Genomic DNA, 16,600 nt, shown 5'->3' on the forward strand with positions numbered 1-16,600 from the left:
GCTGTACAATACCACAAGATGAAAGAGGGGCAGGGTGCTGCTAACATACAGTAGATTATGAGGGTTGGTCCAGTGAGCATTAAATCCAGGCGGTTGTAATGTGCCATCTGGGGTGTGTTGGGTGGGGTATTTTTCCCCCATTCGATACGAGGCTCCTGAAATCTCCTTTTACCCTCTGGGTAAGGCTGAGCAACAACATCCCTGTTGCTGAGGACCCAAAGTACCAGCACAAAAAGATGGTGCTGGTTCCAGCTATAAAAGGTGAGCGCTACATGAAATAAATTCTGAATGGTTGTGGCCCCTTACAGTGTTTTCAAGTCGTTTGCTTCTTATTCAGAGGCTCAGTCTATTGCATTTGAATTTCATTGCTTTAAAAAACCCCAGACAAACAGCACTCTGCTCTGTTTTCTGTAACTGTAGTAAAAATCACATGTGGGGTTTGTAACTCAGACACACGCCTGGGGTGAGTCCTCCCCGTGGCAGTTTCCTCCTCTCCCCCCCACAGACACAGGTTTGTTGCACATGCAGCAAGTCTTAAAAAAACCTTGAATTTTCAGCCTGTGAATTTTCAGAGCAATGTTCTGCGTGGTTTCCCTGGTGAATTGTGTGCTTTTCACACACATTATGAAACGGAGAGGAACGCGTTTGAAAAAAAAAAAAAAAAAAAAGACACTGTTGCTGAAACTATTTGATTTTTGCTGATTTTTAGCAGAAATATCTCTCTTTTCAGTGTCTCCAGCTCTCTCTGGAGCAGTAGTGATTGGTGAAACCTCACATTTTTGGGTAGGAAGGTCAAGACAGTTTGTTCCAGCAGCATGGTTACCATTATCTGGTGTTGGGCATCGCAGCAAAACCGTTTCTGTTTCTGTGAAATGAACCTTCCCTCTGGACCATCCTTTCTCTCCTCTCTGTAAAAGCCTAAAACACTGGGAATTACAGTCAGTTATGGCACGAACCATAAATCGTTTTTCCAGTCTTGGAAGCAGGAATAAATTACATTTTACTATTACTACTCTTTATTTGTGTGCATGAGTAAGAAAGGCTGGAGCATGCTGACAGGTAGGAGGCTTTTAGGCACAAATCTAAATATTGGTGTTTTCTTTCAGCCTCTCTAACTTGTCACCAAACAACCCAAACCAGCAACATGGTTATTTCCAGAGGACATAACACAGCATCACTCATCTGACAGCCTGCCCAGGAGCCCAGCCCCAGTTAGGGGGTAATTCAGCAGCCTCCAGGCTCAGAGGGTTTCTCAGCAGGGAGCTGGTGGGATCTCTTGAGCTGCTGCTCTGAAATCTGTGGTTGAGATAAATGACAAATGACTGTGAGTGTGTGCTGGCTGGAAAGGGGGAATGGTTTGATGTGGAGTGTGGTTGTCTTTTGAGGTCTGCGAGAGTCCGTGGAGGACTTTGGGGTTGAAAATGAGTTTTGCTGTCCTCACCAGACGTTAATTAGTGTTGGATCAGCCCGTGGATGTTGGGATATGGTGTGAGCAACGAGCCTTTGCTCTCCTTTTAAGCCTCAAATCTGTGTTCTTTAAAGAATTTTGATGCAGAGAAGCAGGGTGAGGGTATAGGTGGCTTCCTACAGCCATGCCCTGGGACAGACACAGGGATGAGCCCTCAGATGGGGGTCTCAAGACTTTGGGGTGGCTGGAGGATCTGCTGGCTGATGGGTGCAGGCAAAGGGGGATGCTGTCTGTGAGGAGGTTGACCAGTGGTATTGATCTCCTTGGAAGGTGGAAGCCTATTTCTCTTCTCCCCACAGGCTGCTCTGGGTGTGTTTAATTAACCTTTTTTCCAGATTGCTTCCTGTTGCTAAAGTCTACTTGTCTGGAGTAGGGTGTTTGTAAGCTTAAATATAAATATCCACTTGAACTCTTTTTCTGATGAGATTTTTGCTTGGAAATCTCTATGTGGGATCATATCTAAATTTCACTGTGATTTGCTTATTTCTGTAACGTTAAACGCCTTCTCCACCCCAGACTTGTGAAGAGTTTGCCTCTTCCAGGCTGTCTGGCATCAAACCCTCATCCTCTACCAAAAACAAAACCCCAAACCTGGTGTTTCCAAATGGGTCAGCTCAGAGCAGGAGGTGAGCAGCTCTGCAAGAGCAGAGCATCCTCCAGCCTCCAGGGAGCTCCCGAGGCACCTGCAGGCACTGCAGAATTGCCTTGTGGAATAGTGAGGAAAGAAAATTTAATTTAAAAAAACCCAAATCAACAACTGCTGATGGTTTGGCCGTGGGCAGTGCTTTTACCAAATAATGAGTTGAAGAGCAGTGGAGCAGGAACCTTGCTCTTTGTGTTGGCACTGGTGCGGTATGGAAACAAAATGCTACTTGGCAAACACCTCAGTGCAGCAAAGATGCTTTTTTTTTTTTTTTCTTCAATAACACGGCCTCTCAGTTCTGTTCCTTGCTTACTCTTTGCTTTTGGTTGAGAGCTCAGGAACCATTTCTGAACGTTCAGCTTCAAAGGGAGGGAAGCAGCTGGGAGCCCCCGCAGCAGAGACGCGCGCTCAGGTCTTGCAGCAAGAGGTTTGTCTGCACCCAGTGAGTTACTGGTGCTGCTCTGAAATGTTTATTGGGAAGGGATGGGAAGGGAAGGGCTGCTACGTGCCCATCTCCTCATCCCCAGCCTGCCTGATGGGATCTAGCTGAGCTCTGGGGTGGTTCCCAGGGGGATGGAGGAAAGACAGGGAGATGTTTGTGCATCTCCAAGCAGAGCCTTCCTCCTGTGCAGGGGAAGGGCTGGCACTGCACCTTTGAATGCAAACCAGTAAATGTTCCTTGTTCCAGAAATGTTGGTATGTCAAGAGAGAGAAAACTACGTCCAAAGGAAATGGTTGTTTGTGGCCTGTCCCTCTTGTTTACCACGGCTGATAAGAGCTGCTCTTGGCTGTCCCCTCCCTGCAGTTGGGATTGGGTTCTGCCTTTGTGTTTTTAAGAGAGGGATGTGCATCCAATGTGTGTTTTGATAACGAGTCTCACAAATGTATTTATTCCAAACAAACACAGTGGGAAGCAAGTACAAAGCAGGCTGCTTTGGCAGCTGGTGCAAAAGGGAGCTTGCTCTTGGAGTGTGTTCATGGTGGGATGGTTTTGCAACACCTCCATCCCTCTCTGTGCCTCCTGGGGCAGCAGCAGCTTCACCCTGGGAGTTGGGCACAGGGAGTCCCTCCTGCACCACTGCCACGGGGTGATGTTGCACCACCTTGCAGCATCCACAGTGGTTTTTTGGAAGACCTGGTAAGAGCAGGAGTTGGCTGCAGGGTGGCTGGGGTGACTCTCCAGACCTGTGTTGCTAACGGGGCCAGCAGCATCCCCAGCAAAGGGGTGGCAGGAGGAAGGGAGACAGCAGCAAGGGCTGCAGGGACAGGTCACCAGCAAGGGCTGCAGGGACAGGTCACCAGCAAGGGCTGCAGGGACAGGTCACCAGCAAGGGCTGCAGGGACAGGTCACCAGCACGCTGCCATCTGCAAACCCATCACAGCCCCTTAACCCACCCTGGGGAGCACGCAGCCTCTTCAGAACCTCTCCTGAGCTGAACCGCAGCCCCTGCTCAGGCCATAATCCTGCTTTGGCCCCACTAAACCAGCAGTAACCTCAATTCTGCCCCTGCAAGCTGGCAGCCATCCACACCCTGCCCGTTGGCTGCTGGTTGCAGCTTTGGAGTGATCACAGTGCACTCTGTGGGCAGCCAGCCCTTGGTCTGAGGTGCAGTGGGGTTTGACTGACTTTCCCCTCTCGCTGCTTTTTCTGGCTTGGGGCAGAAGGAAATCCAGTGTTGTGGATATTTTTTTGCTGTCCCCCTCTGCAAGTGAGGCTGTCCCCTCCTTGAGGGTGGTGGGAGCCAGCTGGGTGCTGCTGGGATCCCCCGGAGCCTTTTGTTTCACTTGGACTTTCCAGCTTCTGTGCAGAGCCCGTTCTGTGATAGTCCTGTAAAGTCAAAACTCCTGTAGGAGACAGACAGACAGACAGACTCCTGTCCTCTCTCCTGCAAGGAGGAGAACAGATGCAGTGTGGTTTTCTGCACATCTGGATCCCCACCTAGCTCGGAGCTTGGCCACATCTGGGTTTTGGCACCATCTTTGCCTTGTGGTGCCCATGGTTGCATCCAGGCTCTCTGCTCAGATCCCTCTTTTCTCAGTGCAGGTCAAAATTTGCTATTCCAGTAGCCTCCACCTCTGGTGGGTCTGGAGAAGCCCAGAGCAGCTCACTGAGGAGAGGCTGTGTAGGGCATGAGGCTGTAAACCTGGGTTCTGCCAGGGACGAGGCTGAGATGGACCCTGCCACTTGTCCCCAGTGCTGGCTGCTGGGGCTCAGCTCAAGTGGAGAGGTTTTGAAGAGGTCAGAGAGCCTGTCCTAAATCTGACACAGCTCTGAATCACCCCAATGGGAGCACAGACCTTGTGGGTTACCATCCCTGCTGTTACAAAAGACCTCTCTGCAAAAAAACCCCAAACAAACCCAAAAACCTGAAATTGAAAACAAAACCTTGTAAACCCCTGAAATTTGCATTGCTGGGTTATTCAGCAAAGGTCTCTGATGCTGCTTTTAACCCACAGCTTTAAGAATAGTGTTAAGCTTTTTGCATTAACCACAAGGGAAAAGTACTTGGGGAAGCTTGGAGGGCTTTTCCTTTTCAAACACTCTGGTTACTCTGGCAATCAGGATGAGTTAAACTCAAATCATTGAATGCAATAATATGTAGGAGGCTGACATCTTGAAATGTTTCTTCATTTTAAGGATGTGTTTTGAGCAAATGTTTGTATGCCAAGGCTTGGGCTGGGGGGATTGAAAGGCATATTGGATTATGTGCTATTTGCTCTGTGTAAGCAGTGGCAATTTATTGCTGCAGATACATGTGATGCAACGTGCAAAGATTAGTTCTATCCTCTCTAAAGCATGATTATTTTGGGTCCTCTTTATACCTTAAATAGATATTCTTCTCATGTGATTTCCATCTTTTTGTGTCAACAGCCCAGGCCAAAGTTGAAATAAACATTGCATCAGCTTGGTAGCCCAGGCTCTGAAGAAATCTGCTCTCTGCTGTGGGGTTTGTTTGGAACCTTTTATTTTTCTCTTTTTCCAGTGGTCAGTGCAAAGGTCTTGTGAAACTTGAAGCCTGCTGTGTTTCACTGGACCTTTCTTCTGCAGATCACTGTAGTTGGTCAACACTGACAAGTCCCACCTGGAGCAGAGCATCAGTGTGGTTCATCATGTTTAAATATCCCCCCTTCTAGTTCCTGGTGATGATCTGTGGCCTCTTTCAGGGACATTTAGAAACGAGCAGCTGTTAAAATTTGTTGTGGCCATGCAATTTTTTATCCAAGTAGCAGATTTCTCTTCCAGTAGCAGCTGGGGAGGAGGATGCTGTGACACAAGAAGCCATTGCAGGCTGGCTGGGGTTCTGGTGTAACGTGGTAGGAGAAGGTTGCCTGGCTGTTTGTCCCCATACACTTGGATTCAGATATCTTGAAGATCTTTTCCAACCCAAATGATTCTGTTACTCTCATCTGCTCTGTTCCCTCAGCCAGTCCTTCCAGAGGGGACCAGGGACCTGGAGGTAAAGGGGACCTCAGGACATCCCTGTGGAGCAAGACCTCCTACCACCTCCTTTCCCTAATCTTATTTCCATGTTTTCATCATTTGCTCTTGCCCGGATGCAGACCTGTAGCAGGGGCATTCAGCAGTTTGGAGTCAGTGTCATCCAAATGGTGGAGGAACCATGGGCCAGTGTCACCAGAGCTGTGGCTGTCAAAGCAAACCTCAGCAAAATGAGTGATTCGTTGGCTCTTCGTGACTCTGCAGGCTGCAGTTGGCAGGACAGGGTGGTGTGACTGGGGAACGTGGTGTGTCTGTGCTTCTGGCTTGGTTTGAAGAGCTTAATGCAGACTGAAATATTGAAAAGTCTCTTGATTGAGCCCTTTGGAACCTCTTTTTTACAGCATCATCATGACAACAGAGAAGAGTTTAGCGGCGGACGCCGACAACTCGGAGCAGCAGCGAGCCAAGGAGGAGGAAGGAGCTGCTGAAACACAGACAAAGCAAGAAGCTTCCCTAGAGGAAGGGGCTCAGCTGGAGGGACAGCCAGCAGTGGGGCAGAAGCAGAAGACCTCCAACGGTGACACAGCCACACACGAGGAGCAGAACAAGAAGGAACGCCGCACCGCCGAGGGCCGGGGGCTCTCCCGCCTCTTCTCATCCTTTCTCAGGAGGCCCAAGTCTCAGGTGTCCGAAGAGGACAAAGACACTGATGCTACTAAAGAGGTGGGAGGTGACCAGAAAGACCCAGGATTAGGAGCCAGCCCTGATGAGGACATCCTGGTGAAAGCCCCAATTGCAGCTCCCGAGCCTGAGCTGAAAACCGACCCATCCTTAGATCTCCATTCCTTAAGCAGTGCAGAAACACAGGTAAAGCACCCTGCTCCATCTGCTGTGCTGCCTTCTGTTCTTGGAAGCGTGTCTTTTGAGCCAAAAGTATAAAAAAACCTCACCTGTAATTATCTATAGGATCAAGGTGTAACTATCCTAGTTAAGCTAGGTTTGTCATCCTCAATAAGCTTGATCAGAAGACTCAGGAGATGCTAAAAAGGCTCTTGCCAGCTCTTTGTGTGGCATCCCCCGTCCTGCATCCCTGTGTCAGACTGCCCTGCAAAGGATTTGCTCCTGAAATTGTGCTCACACTTCACAGCATAACTTTAAGTGCCCCATGCTGACTCTTCACTCTGCTGAGGCATGGGAAATCACATCAGAACTAGGGTTCAAGTTCATAATTCCCATCAGAGCAGTTGCTCAAGGGGATGTCCTTGGTTTGTGCAGAATAAAGGCAGGTCAGTGGTGTGAGGTGGGGGTTGCAAGAGGATGTGGATTTAGGAAAGGGTCAAGGAGCACAAACGTGGCATTTCAGAACTTGGTCATCTGTTCAGTCCAGGCTGGTGCTGAGCCTGCCAAATAGAAATAGTTTTTGCTTATGCATCATGTAGAAAGGGATTTCTGCACAGCACGTGGGCTGAGCCCAGCTCCTGGTAACCATCTGATGTCTGGTCTTTACAGCCAGGGTCATTTCTCATGCAAAATGTAAAGATTTTAAAGCATGGTAGAAAACTGAGGCAGAGACACCCGCAGGGAGACATTCAGGAGCTGCAGCTGGTTATTGATTTAGGGGTCTTGGGTGCCCTCTCCTACTCCTTGGGTGATTGCAGCTCTGCTGTTATTAGTGGAGCTTCTCAGGGAAAGGTTCATGTCCCTTCTGCTGAAATGCAGATGTTTTTTAAACCAAGCTCTGTGTATTGCTGGATTCATAGCACCCTTCATGGTAAAACCTGGATTACCTACCCCGTTGCTTTAATGATTTGAACAGGCTCCCTGTATGCAAACTTCAGGGTTTATCCCATTCATTCTCAACAGTACAAGTTAGAGCATCGCCAGCTGTAGGCAGTGCTCGTAAATCCAAATTAAAATGAGGAAGGTGTAGAGGAGGTAGATAGGTACACCTTTTTCTTTATTTTCCCAAGTTTCTGAGGCTATGAAAAACCATGGGGTTGTATCTCTGAGGGCTGGAGTTAACAGAGTGAGAGACAGCTGGAAATTTCCACGAAATTTCATCCCAGGAATTATGTCTTCAAGAGGAAACGTGTGATTTCTTTCTCTATTTCACTTTAATTTGCTGTTTCTGAGCGTGTGTACACCCGCAGCCCTCCTTCACCATGGGCTGTTTGTTTCAGATGAACCATTTGAGCCTTTTTTTTTTTTTTTTTTTAAGTTCTTATTTTAGATCATCATTGGCTTTTCCAACTGTGACACTCGGCAGATATTTCTGCCGTGAAAGCATTTGCAAAGTGCTGGGTGTTTGATAAATGCTGACTGATGGGCATTACCAGCTTTGACTGATTCCCTGCTCCTGATTGTCCCAGCCCTGCTGGAACAGAAGTCAGCAGCTTGTGGACATTTATTTAGTTTTTAAATACCTCCATGCAGTTGTGCCTGGGTGTGATTTCATGAGACGCGATGGGCTGAAAAAGATGGGGTTTTGCTCTCCCTCCAGCCCGGCTGCAGGATCCTGCTGCATCCAGCCCCTTCCAGCACTTGTCAGAGCCTGTGGTGAACTCATTTAACCTGCTGAAATGGCAGAGAAAAAAAAAACCCACCCTGTTTCCTTCCTCCTCCCATCCCCGTGCAGCATCTCTTTCTGCTGTTTTAGTGAATTAAAAAGGCTCGCAAAGTGCTTCAGTAGGCAGAGGGGGGGTGGGATGAAGGCTCCCTTCCCTTTTTCCTGGCTGAGAGCTGCTTGGTCAGCTGAAAGGGATGTGACATCTTGGGTGACACCTGCAGTCCCCCCTTTTTAATGCCACCACTGCCATGCTGAGGGCTGGAGCAAAGCCCCTGGCAGCATTGCTGCCCTGGGTGTCTGACCTACAAGGGGGAAAACATCCTAGTCCTGAAGGTGCTGTCGTTAAGGCAGATGGATGTGCATGATGTTATGTGCCCTGATTCAGCTAATCAACCCCTTTTCCTTTTTTATTACATCCTTTATTAAATGAGTACTTGAGGATGACTTGAAGGGCTTTAAAAATTAACATCATGACCACGCTCACCCCAGCTGCTGCACCAGGTCCAGGTTACACGTTTTAAGTACAAATCCCGAATTTTGGGGGAGAGCTCCCAGCCCTGTGCAGTCCTTGTTTCTGAGTGATGATTTTTTTGTTTGTTTTGTTGTTGTTGACACATCTAAATTTTAATTTGGGTTATGTGGGGGGGGGGGTTTCAGCCTGCACAGGAGGAGAGGAGGGAGGACCAGGAGCCAGACAGCAGAGAGCTCGAGGGCAAGGAAGGAGGAGAAGCAAAGGAAGAACGTGCCAAGCCAGAGACCAAACAAGAGACTCCAGAGACCAAAGCTGAGAAGGATTTGAAAGCTGCCCAGAGAGCAGTAAAAAGACACAGAAACATGTACTGCAAAGTTGCCCTGCTGGATGACACCATTTTTGAGTGTGCTGTGGATGTAAGTGCTTCTGGGGTTTGTTTCTCTATTACCTCTTTTCCCTCTCCCTTCTTCTCCCCTTGAAAAATCACCAGAAATGCCATTTAATAGGGGTCTCATTTGCTGCTAGGGAATTACATGATGGGCTTTGCTGCAGAGCTGTCTTGCTGTAAGCTATACCAGCTTATTTAGTGTGTTGTAAAATTCATGCCCCCTCCCTGGAAGTGTTCAAGGCCAGGTTGGATGAATCCTTGTGCAGCCTGGTCTAGAGGAAGGTGCCCCTGCCCATGCAGAGGGCTTGGATCTTGATAATCTTTAAGGTCCCTTCCAACCCAAACCATCCTATGATTCTCTGGGTGCCTAGGAATATTTTTTTTAATTGTTCCACAATTTCCAGGGTGCTTTGCTTTGTATAGGTGAGGGGAAGTTTAAAAAAAAAAAGAAAAAAAAAATTGGCTTAGTTTTGGTGTTCATCTTCTCTCTCATTTGTATCCCAGATCAGAGTTTAGGTTTTTTTGTGTTAGATTGAGATTATCTAAAAATATTCTGCCCCTCTCCTTTCAACAAAATGGGCTGTCAGGTTGATTTGTGCTTTTTTTATATTCACCCAAGGTGTTTCCCCTCTCAGGCTGCTGGCTAACAGAACTCCTGGACCTTGGATGTAAAGAAAAACACACTATGTTTAGGCTACAGCAGACAATTTAAATTATCATGTTGACTTACAGCCCTGCAAACCCCCTTCATCTGAAAGCTTTTCTTCTGCTTTATTTTGTGCCTTCTCTCTTGCTGTCAGGGCAATAAAAAACTCAGAGAAATCCCCGTCGGGATTGAGGCACTTGTCCAGAATATTAATAATCTGGTACTTACCATTTGAGCATAGTTCCATCAGCTTGTTTTTCCCTGGTCCCTCTGGCTAAATGGGCCAGGAGAGAGGGTATCTGGGCACAGGGCTGCTTCTGAAAGCTGTAACCTTGGGTGATCCTGGGCAAGTAGGTCAGTGCTGGCTGTTTGTGTAACTCCAGTGCTGCTGTTCCTGCCTGGGATCAGCTCGGAGCATCCCTGCCCCATCCCTTCTTGCTGCAGCCAGGGATTTCCTGGGCAGCCCCTGCAAGGAAAATATTCCCCCAAGTGTTGGTGGCAGCATCTCCACCAACTTTGTGCCCAAGGTGGTTGTAGCAATCCCCTTGCCCTGCTGGTGGAGGGGAGGGCTGGGGGTGAGGTGGTTGGTCCTGACTTGGGCAGGATGGGACAAATCTGTCTCCGGAGGATGGGATGGGAGCTGTGGGGGAGGATTAGGAGGGGCTGCTGTGTCAGGGAGACCCTCCAGACATGAGAAATACACTTAGTTTAATGCTGGTGGAGTCCTACTCTGGCAATTAAGACTTAATTGTGAAAGAATTTCAAAGGTGTAGGCAAGGACCAGCACAAATGCCTTTATCCCAGAAGAATAAGAGCTGTCAGGCATCCCTTCCAGCTGACAGCCATGGAAGGGTTTTCATTCTGTGTGTCTGCAGTGCCTTAATTCCTCAGGAAATAACCATGCACTGTGTTACCCCTCGAGTCACAACAGATGATGCACTAAGGACCTTACAGCTGCAGGGCTGGAATAAAACAAGGCTCTTGGAGGAGTTGCCATGCAAATGTGATGAAAGGGGAGATGCAGGCAGAAGCCAGGCAGCAGGAAAGCTGCTTGGGCGTCACCAGAGCTGTGTTTTCTCCTTAGCAAAACCTCCAATAGAATGAGCTCCTTCTGGTTACCATAGTTTTGTGCCTCAGGGGTGTTTTCCTTCATGCTTTTGGACTAAAAGGGTATCTGTTCCTAGAGCCAGTTTGTTTCTGCAGGACTGGAAAAAAGCAAAGGGAAAACCAAGGAGATGGGAATGCTCAAAGCTCAAAGAAGTTGGGTGCTAAGCAGGTGCTGGTGCAAGGCAGGGCTGGAGGAGCTGGGGTTCAGCAGCAGGTTGAGTTGATGAAGAAGCCCTGGGAATGATGGTCTTTGGTTCTGAGCTGCTGCTTCTTCTGTGAAACTATTAAGTCAGGTTTTCCCCCAAATCAGGGGACTCTAGCAGTGGTTTCCTACCCTGTGTTCATCATCTTTTGATCAGTGCCTGATTGTCAGACAGCTTGGAGCTGAGAGATACCAGAGCAGATGTACTCTGGGAGAGAATAAACCATAAAAATCCTTGGGTTTTACTGAGTTGTGTGGAGAACCACAGCTTGGGGGGGGGTTTGGTGCAGTTCCCATTCCCTCTCCAGTCTGAATGTTATGTCCATCCCACTGAATATCCTTTGTGGGTTTTTGCAGAAACATGCCAAGGGGCAAGATCTACTTAAAAAAGTCTGTGACCACCTGAACCTTCTGGAAGAAGACTACTTTGGTTTGGCCATATGGGACACCCCAACCTCCAGGGTAAGCAGCTGCTGTGGTGGGGTGCTCTGCACCTGGGGGGGTTCAGCTCTTCTGAAGGATTCATCTCCCCTGGGGGAGGAGATGGTGGATGAGATCTTCTTAAAACTCCTTTTAGTGTACTCCAAAAAAAAGAACTAGGATGGTTTGAAGCAGAAATTATGACTAAATGACTACAGGAATGGGGATTTGAAGAAAAAAAATCAGTGTGGACTTGGATCTTCACCTGGAGGAATTCGATTGTATTAGTTTACTGCCATTCATTTGTAAAGCTCAAGAAGTCAGAGGAAAATAAGGTTTTTCTCACTCTAGAAAAGCATCCAGTTTGGGTTTTTCTTCTTGTGATTTGAAGAGTCAGTTAGCTACCCATAGGCTGCAGAAGATGAGCCTGAATGTTGTCACACTGCAGGAGGTACCCAGCAGTCCTGGCACTGGTGTGGGTGGAGAGATGCTCTGTTTAAAATGGTGACCTTAAAAGGATGAGAAGTGGTGTGTGTTACCTTTCAAATGGATTTTGTATCCCCAGTTGTATGGGTTGGAGGGGTGAACATACCAAAAAGATACCAAAAAGATACAGCTCAGTGTGAAGTATTGCTGTGTCCCTGCTCTGAAGTTGTGTCCTTCTGCTCAGGACAGATTAGCTGGGGGGGATTCAGTGGGTTAATTCCTTCACCTCGGGAGACCTGATGTCCAAATCCTGCTTAGGGCTCATGAAAATGAAGAAGGTGTTTTAATGTAGCCTCTCCAGGAGGGCTGTTAGCACCACATCATCCCTTTCAGGGAGCAGCTCCTGACCTCTGGGAAGGGAAAGGCAGAGGCTTGACATGCCAGGAGTTGCTCAGACCATGCTGGCAAAAGCAGGAGTTGTTTTTTGAGGCTTATGTTGCACCACCATCCCACAAAACCCCAAATTATTGAGAGGAATTGGGGGGGAGGGGAAAGGGTGTACTTCTAAATTTGTAGCTGAGATAATTACTACAAACTTGAGTCATACTTAAAAGAGACAAAGTTTATGTCACGCTTCAGTAAAAATATTGCAGCCTCCCCCAGTGATTGGATGTTTTCACTTGTGTTTCAGTTAAAAAACATTGCTAATAATAGAAAGTCTTGGTGAGCCACGGGGTGCCTAAAATGAATGCAGATTTCCTATTTGCCTGTTCTTCAAAATTCTGGAAGAAAAAAAAAAAAGTGTTGTATGAGTGCTGTGACCACCCCTGCTGCTCTGTGCTTGCAGCCCTCATGTACTGATTTTATTTTTCCCCTCTTGTTCCTTGTGCCTCCCTTGCAAATAGGGGTACCTGGTAGGTGAAGGGTTGGAAATCCACCCACCAAGACCCCAGACTGGAGTAAAAGTTGTGAAAACCACACCATTCCTCCTGTTTCCATGGCTGCGTTCGTGTCAAGTGTTGTCTCCTTTTTTTGCCCTATTTTTAGCAGTTTGCTGTGGTGTTTCTGGAACGTCTGCTAAACTGTGAATGTTTTTATCCTCTTACAGACGTGGCTGGATCCTGCCAAAGAAATCAAAAAGCAGGTTCATGGTAAGTAGATCAAATTTATCAGACAGGGGTGTGTGGTTTCTCCCCCCCTTCCCTAAATAAGCTTGGCTTTGGCAGGCAGGCCAGGGGGGCCAAGGATGGGTGAGGGTTCAAGTGAGGGTGTCTGGCAGGGATCAGCACAAGTTCAAGCAGCCTGTGCATCATTTCTCTTCTTCTTAAGTACTTAGAGATGCTCTCAATTTAGGAAAAGTCATTTCCTTGGGAAAAATAGAGCTTGGGGTGTGTTTGCCCTGTGCCAGCCCACGCTGTTCTTGCTGCCATGTGATGCTGAAGTGGGAGATGTGCTCCCTCGTGGAGGATGAAAAAAGAGGTGTCAGTGAGAATCATTTAAATCTCAAAGACTGAGAGAGCTGGAGCAAAAGTGGATGCTGTAGCAAGGTTTTTATGGACTCTGAGGCTGTTCCAGGGTCCAAATAGGGGTACTGGAGTTATAAATGGCTTGAGTAGTATCAGGGCAAATGCCAGATGTGCTCCAAAGTTGTATTTAAAGATCTAGTTCAAGATGAGAGGAGTGTAAAATACATTTTAGAGGCTCTTGTTTTCTCTCAGGAGCAAGTCTGACTTCTTTGAAGGTAAAACAGCCTTCCATGGAAGTAAAATACTGTTTGATGAAAGTAAAATACTCTTTTATGTATGCTTTTGGTGGAGGTTGCCAAACAAAGTGTGTCATTAAGTACAGATTAGAGGGGAAATGCTGTGGGGTGGGAAGAGCTCCTGCTCTTCCAAGTTTGAATCAATAGTAGAATATGTGTAAAAGGCATGAGCTGCTCCTGCCATGCAGGTAAAATGGAAATGCAGCTTGGAAGTGTGATGAGCAGCTTGCTCTGGAATCTCTTCCCCTGAGATGGGTTAAATGGCAAATTATTTGAGTTTACTTGGATAGATGTTGAAGCTTATCCAGGGAGTCAGTCCCTGCATCCTCCTTGCCATACACAGGAAAGCTCTGCTGCCTAAAATGTCTTCTTGTGATCACTTGGTTTGAAGGGTGCCTGATGAAAACAACATGCCCTGTGTTTAATCCCAGTTGTGGTGTTGCATAAGAGGTAAATCCATGAACACTTCATCCCTCCCCCCCATCCTCCCTGGCTGAGGTTGGGATAAATCTCTGAGCAAGTAAAGAGCAGGGGTATCTTCTCTTTCTGAAATAAATATTGTTTTGAACTGGTTAAAGGGCACAGCAGGGAGGAGCTGGAACTATGGAAATTCCTTGGAGTGCTGAATGGGTCAGGCAGGACTGTTTTGTGTGGGTAAATGTGATGATTTTTAAGAAAAAGAGAGAGTAACCTCTTCAGCTGTGTCACTTGGACTGTCCATACTACAAATATTGCCAGGTCTAGGTGTGATGCTGTGGGTTCTCACTCCACTTAATGCCTGCAAGGCTGTGCAAGGTTTGTAACAAGCTGTGTTAAAGCATTTAGGGGTGGACTTGTAAAGTGCCTGTCTTGGCACTTGCTGTTTCTCTCAGAGATTGATGCTCATATTGCACTGAATTTAACCTGTGGTCTGACCACAGTGCATTAGGCTGCTGAGTGAATTAGCAGCATCTCCTCCCTACAAGACATTGGGAAATGGGGTTGGGTGATAAAGCAAAGCTCATTAATTAACTTGCAGCACACGCCTGACCTCTCTTCGTGAATCTTTTTTTCAATCAGTGAAAAAAATTGTGAGTAATTTAGGCTCTTAGCACTGAATTTAATTTTTTTGCCACGAGTGGTGGTTTTATTCACATGTGTTTGCCTGCCCTGCTTTGTTTTTTCCTGCTTGGATCTTACCTCCTGCAAATGAAATCACATCTTCTGTCTGCTCAGAGGCAGCTGTGGGAGTCTTTAAATCAGTGTTATGATCCACAGGCTGCGTTTTGAAGATCAGACTGGATGTGTCCCAAGCTTTTTTGACTGGCTCTCAAGAAAGCTGTTCTGGTGTCACTTATTTTTCTCCACCTCTTCCTTGTCATTGCAGGAGGCCCCTGGGATTTCACCTTCAATGTCAAGTTTTACCCACCGGATCCTGCGCAGCTGACGGAGGACATAACCAGGTGAATTGTCTGGGTATCCAGAGAGCTCACTGAGCAAAAGGAAATCACTAGAACTGGAAGATTGAATAGAATTTTTTAATACTGGGGTGTTATTCTGTCCTTCAGCAAAGAGATCAGATGTCTTGGAGGAGTTGTTTGGTTGTTTTCAGTAGATGTGTGGGACGCAACCGCTCTCCACTCAGGTCCCCAGTGTCATTTATAATCCTGGCATGTTTGTGTTGGTACAGAAAAATTATTTTTATTTAAAAACAAGGTTTTCTGGTCATAAGTGTCCTCCCTTCCTAGAGAGGAGGTGACCTGAAGTCCTCTTGTCCTCCTTGTCTATGAGAATGATAACCCATAAATAAAAATACAGGTAGAAGGTAGAAACTTAACATCGTGCTGCATAAAAAAAGAGATTCTGTTTGTTCCTCACGTTTCTTAAGTTTCTTTAGGCTCTCTGTAAACAGCATTTTCACTATTTCTCCCTCCCTCAGGTATTACTTGTGTCTTCAGCTCAGACAAGACATCAATTCGGGGCGGCTGCCCTGTTCCTTTGCAACTTTGGCTCTGCTGGGTTCCTACACGGTCCAGTCTGAGTTGGGAGACTATGACCCCGAGCTGCATGGCCCAGATTACATCAGTGAATTTAAATTGGCCCCAAATCAGTCAAAAGAGCTCGAAGAGAAGGTGGTGGAGCTTCATAAAACATACAGGTAAGGTGTGGTGGCTGGAGCAGCCTGCAACAATGGGGCTCTCTGGTATTTTCTGGTATTACAACATTTTTTTTCTGTTGTGTGCTTTTCCTTGTCTGCTGCACCAGTCAGCAGTAAGGCATGGATTTTCAGCTACTGGGAATATCAGCTACTTAAGAAAAGATATAATATTTTTAAGTCATAATAAAAATCTTTCTAGAAGCTGAAATTATTTTTCCCTGTGGGAAGAAAAAATTCAGGTTTTTAGCAAGCAATGCCAAGTCTGGCAGTTCTTTTTGAGTAAGTGGCCTTTTTCAACAGTCTAGCCATGAAAGTGGGCTATATTCCATGTGAAAATGCAGTGCAGTTTGCTTATTTTAACCTTGCCCTTTGTCTTTTTTTTAATAATATTTGCTTTGGGATTTATGGCACTTCTGGATTGCAGTCTGGTTGGAGCAGATCCCATCCCAGTGGATGTGCTGTAGCCTGCAATGTGTTTGGGGTTTTCTTCTGCCAGGTTTAATGAGTAACACTTTAAAATGTGGAACTATCCTAGCTAATAATGCAGGAGGTGCAAACCTGCCTTTAGTCTGTCCTTGTGTTTCCCAGAGTGGCCAGATGTGTCCTGTTCAGGTAGGGTTGAAGGACTCCTGGAACTCCCCCTGGTACCACAGGGTCACCACAACCAAACCTTGCCCCACCAGCACCTTCTACCCCTTCACAGAGTTACCTTTGGGTTTTAAAGGGAGGGGGGGAAAGCCCATCAAACCACTTCATGATACCAAAACCTTCAGCCATCAGCCCCTTGACCTGTGAAAAGCTGCTGACTGATGCACTGAGAACAAGAAGAGAGCCAAGATGAGACCTTCTCCCAGGCAGATGGAGCTGATAAGCTGAGTGCAGTGGGGAAGGGTGGACGTGTGCCCCTGGCTGTGACCAAAGCCA

General features: G+C 47.0%; 1 protein-coding gene across 50 annotated transcripts in view; it reads left to right on the forward strand.

Annotated features, from left to right (window-relative positions):
• EPB41 (erythrocyte membrane protein band 4.1) overlaps positions 1-16,600 on the forward strand; it is a 90,338-nt gene that overhangs the window by 37,191 nt on the left and 36,547 nt on the right. For 34 of the 50 annotated variants that reach the window (XM_071767873.1, XM_071767874.1, XM_071767875.1 and 31 more), the window contains exons 2-7: positions 5,969-6,417; positions 8,774-9,004; positions 11,289-11,393; positions 12,886-12,928; positions 14,906-14,981; positions 15,458-15,676. In XM_071767873.1, the coding sequence (XP_071623974.1) occupies positions 8,951-9,004; positions 11,289-11,393; positions 12,886-12,928; positions 14,906-14,981; positions 15,458-15,676 (497 nt within the window). In that variant the 5' untranslated portion in view covers positions 5,969-6,417; positions 8,774-8,950. Of the gene's footprint in view, positions 1-5,951; positions 6,418-8,773; positions 9,005-11,288; positions 11,394-12,885; positions 12,929-14,905; positions 14,982-15,457; positions 15,677-16,600 lie in introns of all 50 variants that reach the window. The other 16 variants (XM_071767891.1, XM_071767889.1, XM_071767893.1 and 13 more) reach the window with 1 other exon arrangement.

The sequence above is a fragment of the Heliangelus exortis genome, chromosome 24 (genome assembly GCF_036169615.1).
Source record: "Heliangelus exortis chromosome 24, bHelExo1.hap1, whole genome shotgun sequence".
NCBI lineage: Eukaryota > Metazoa > Chordata > Aves > Apodiformes > Trochilidae > Heliangelus > Heliangelus exortis.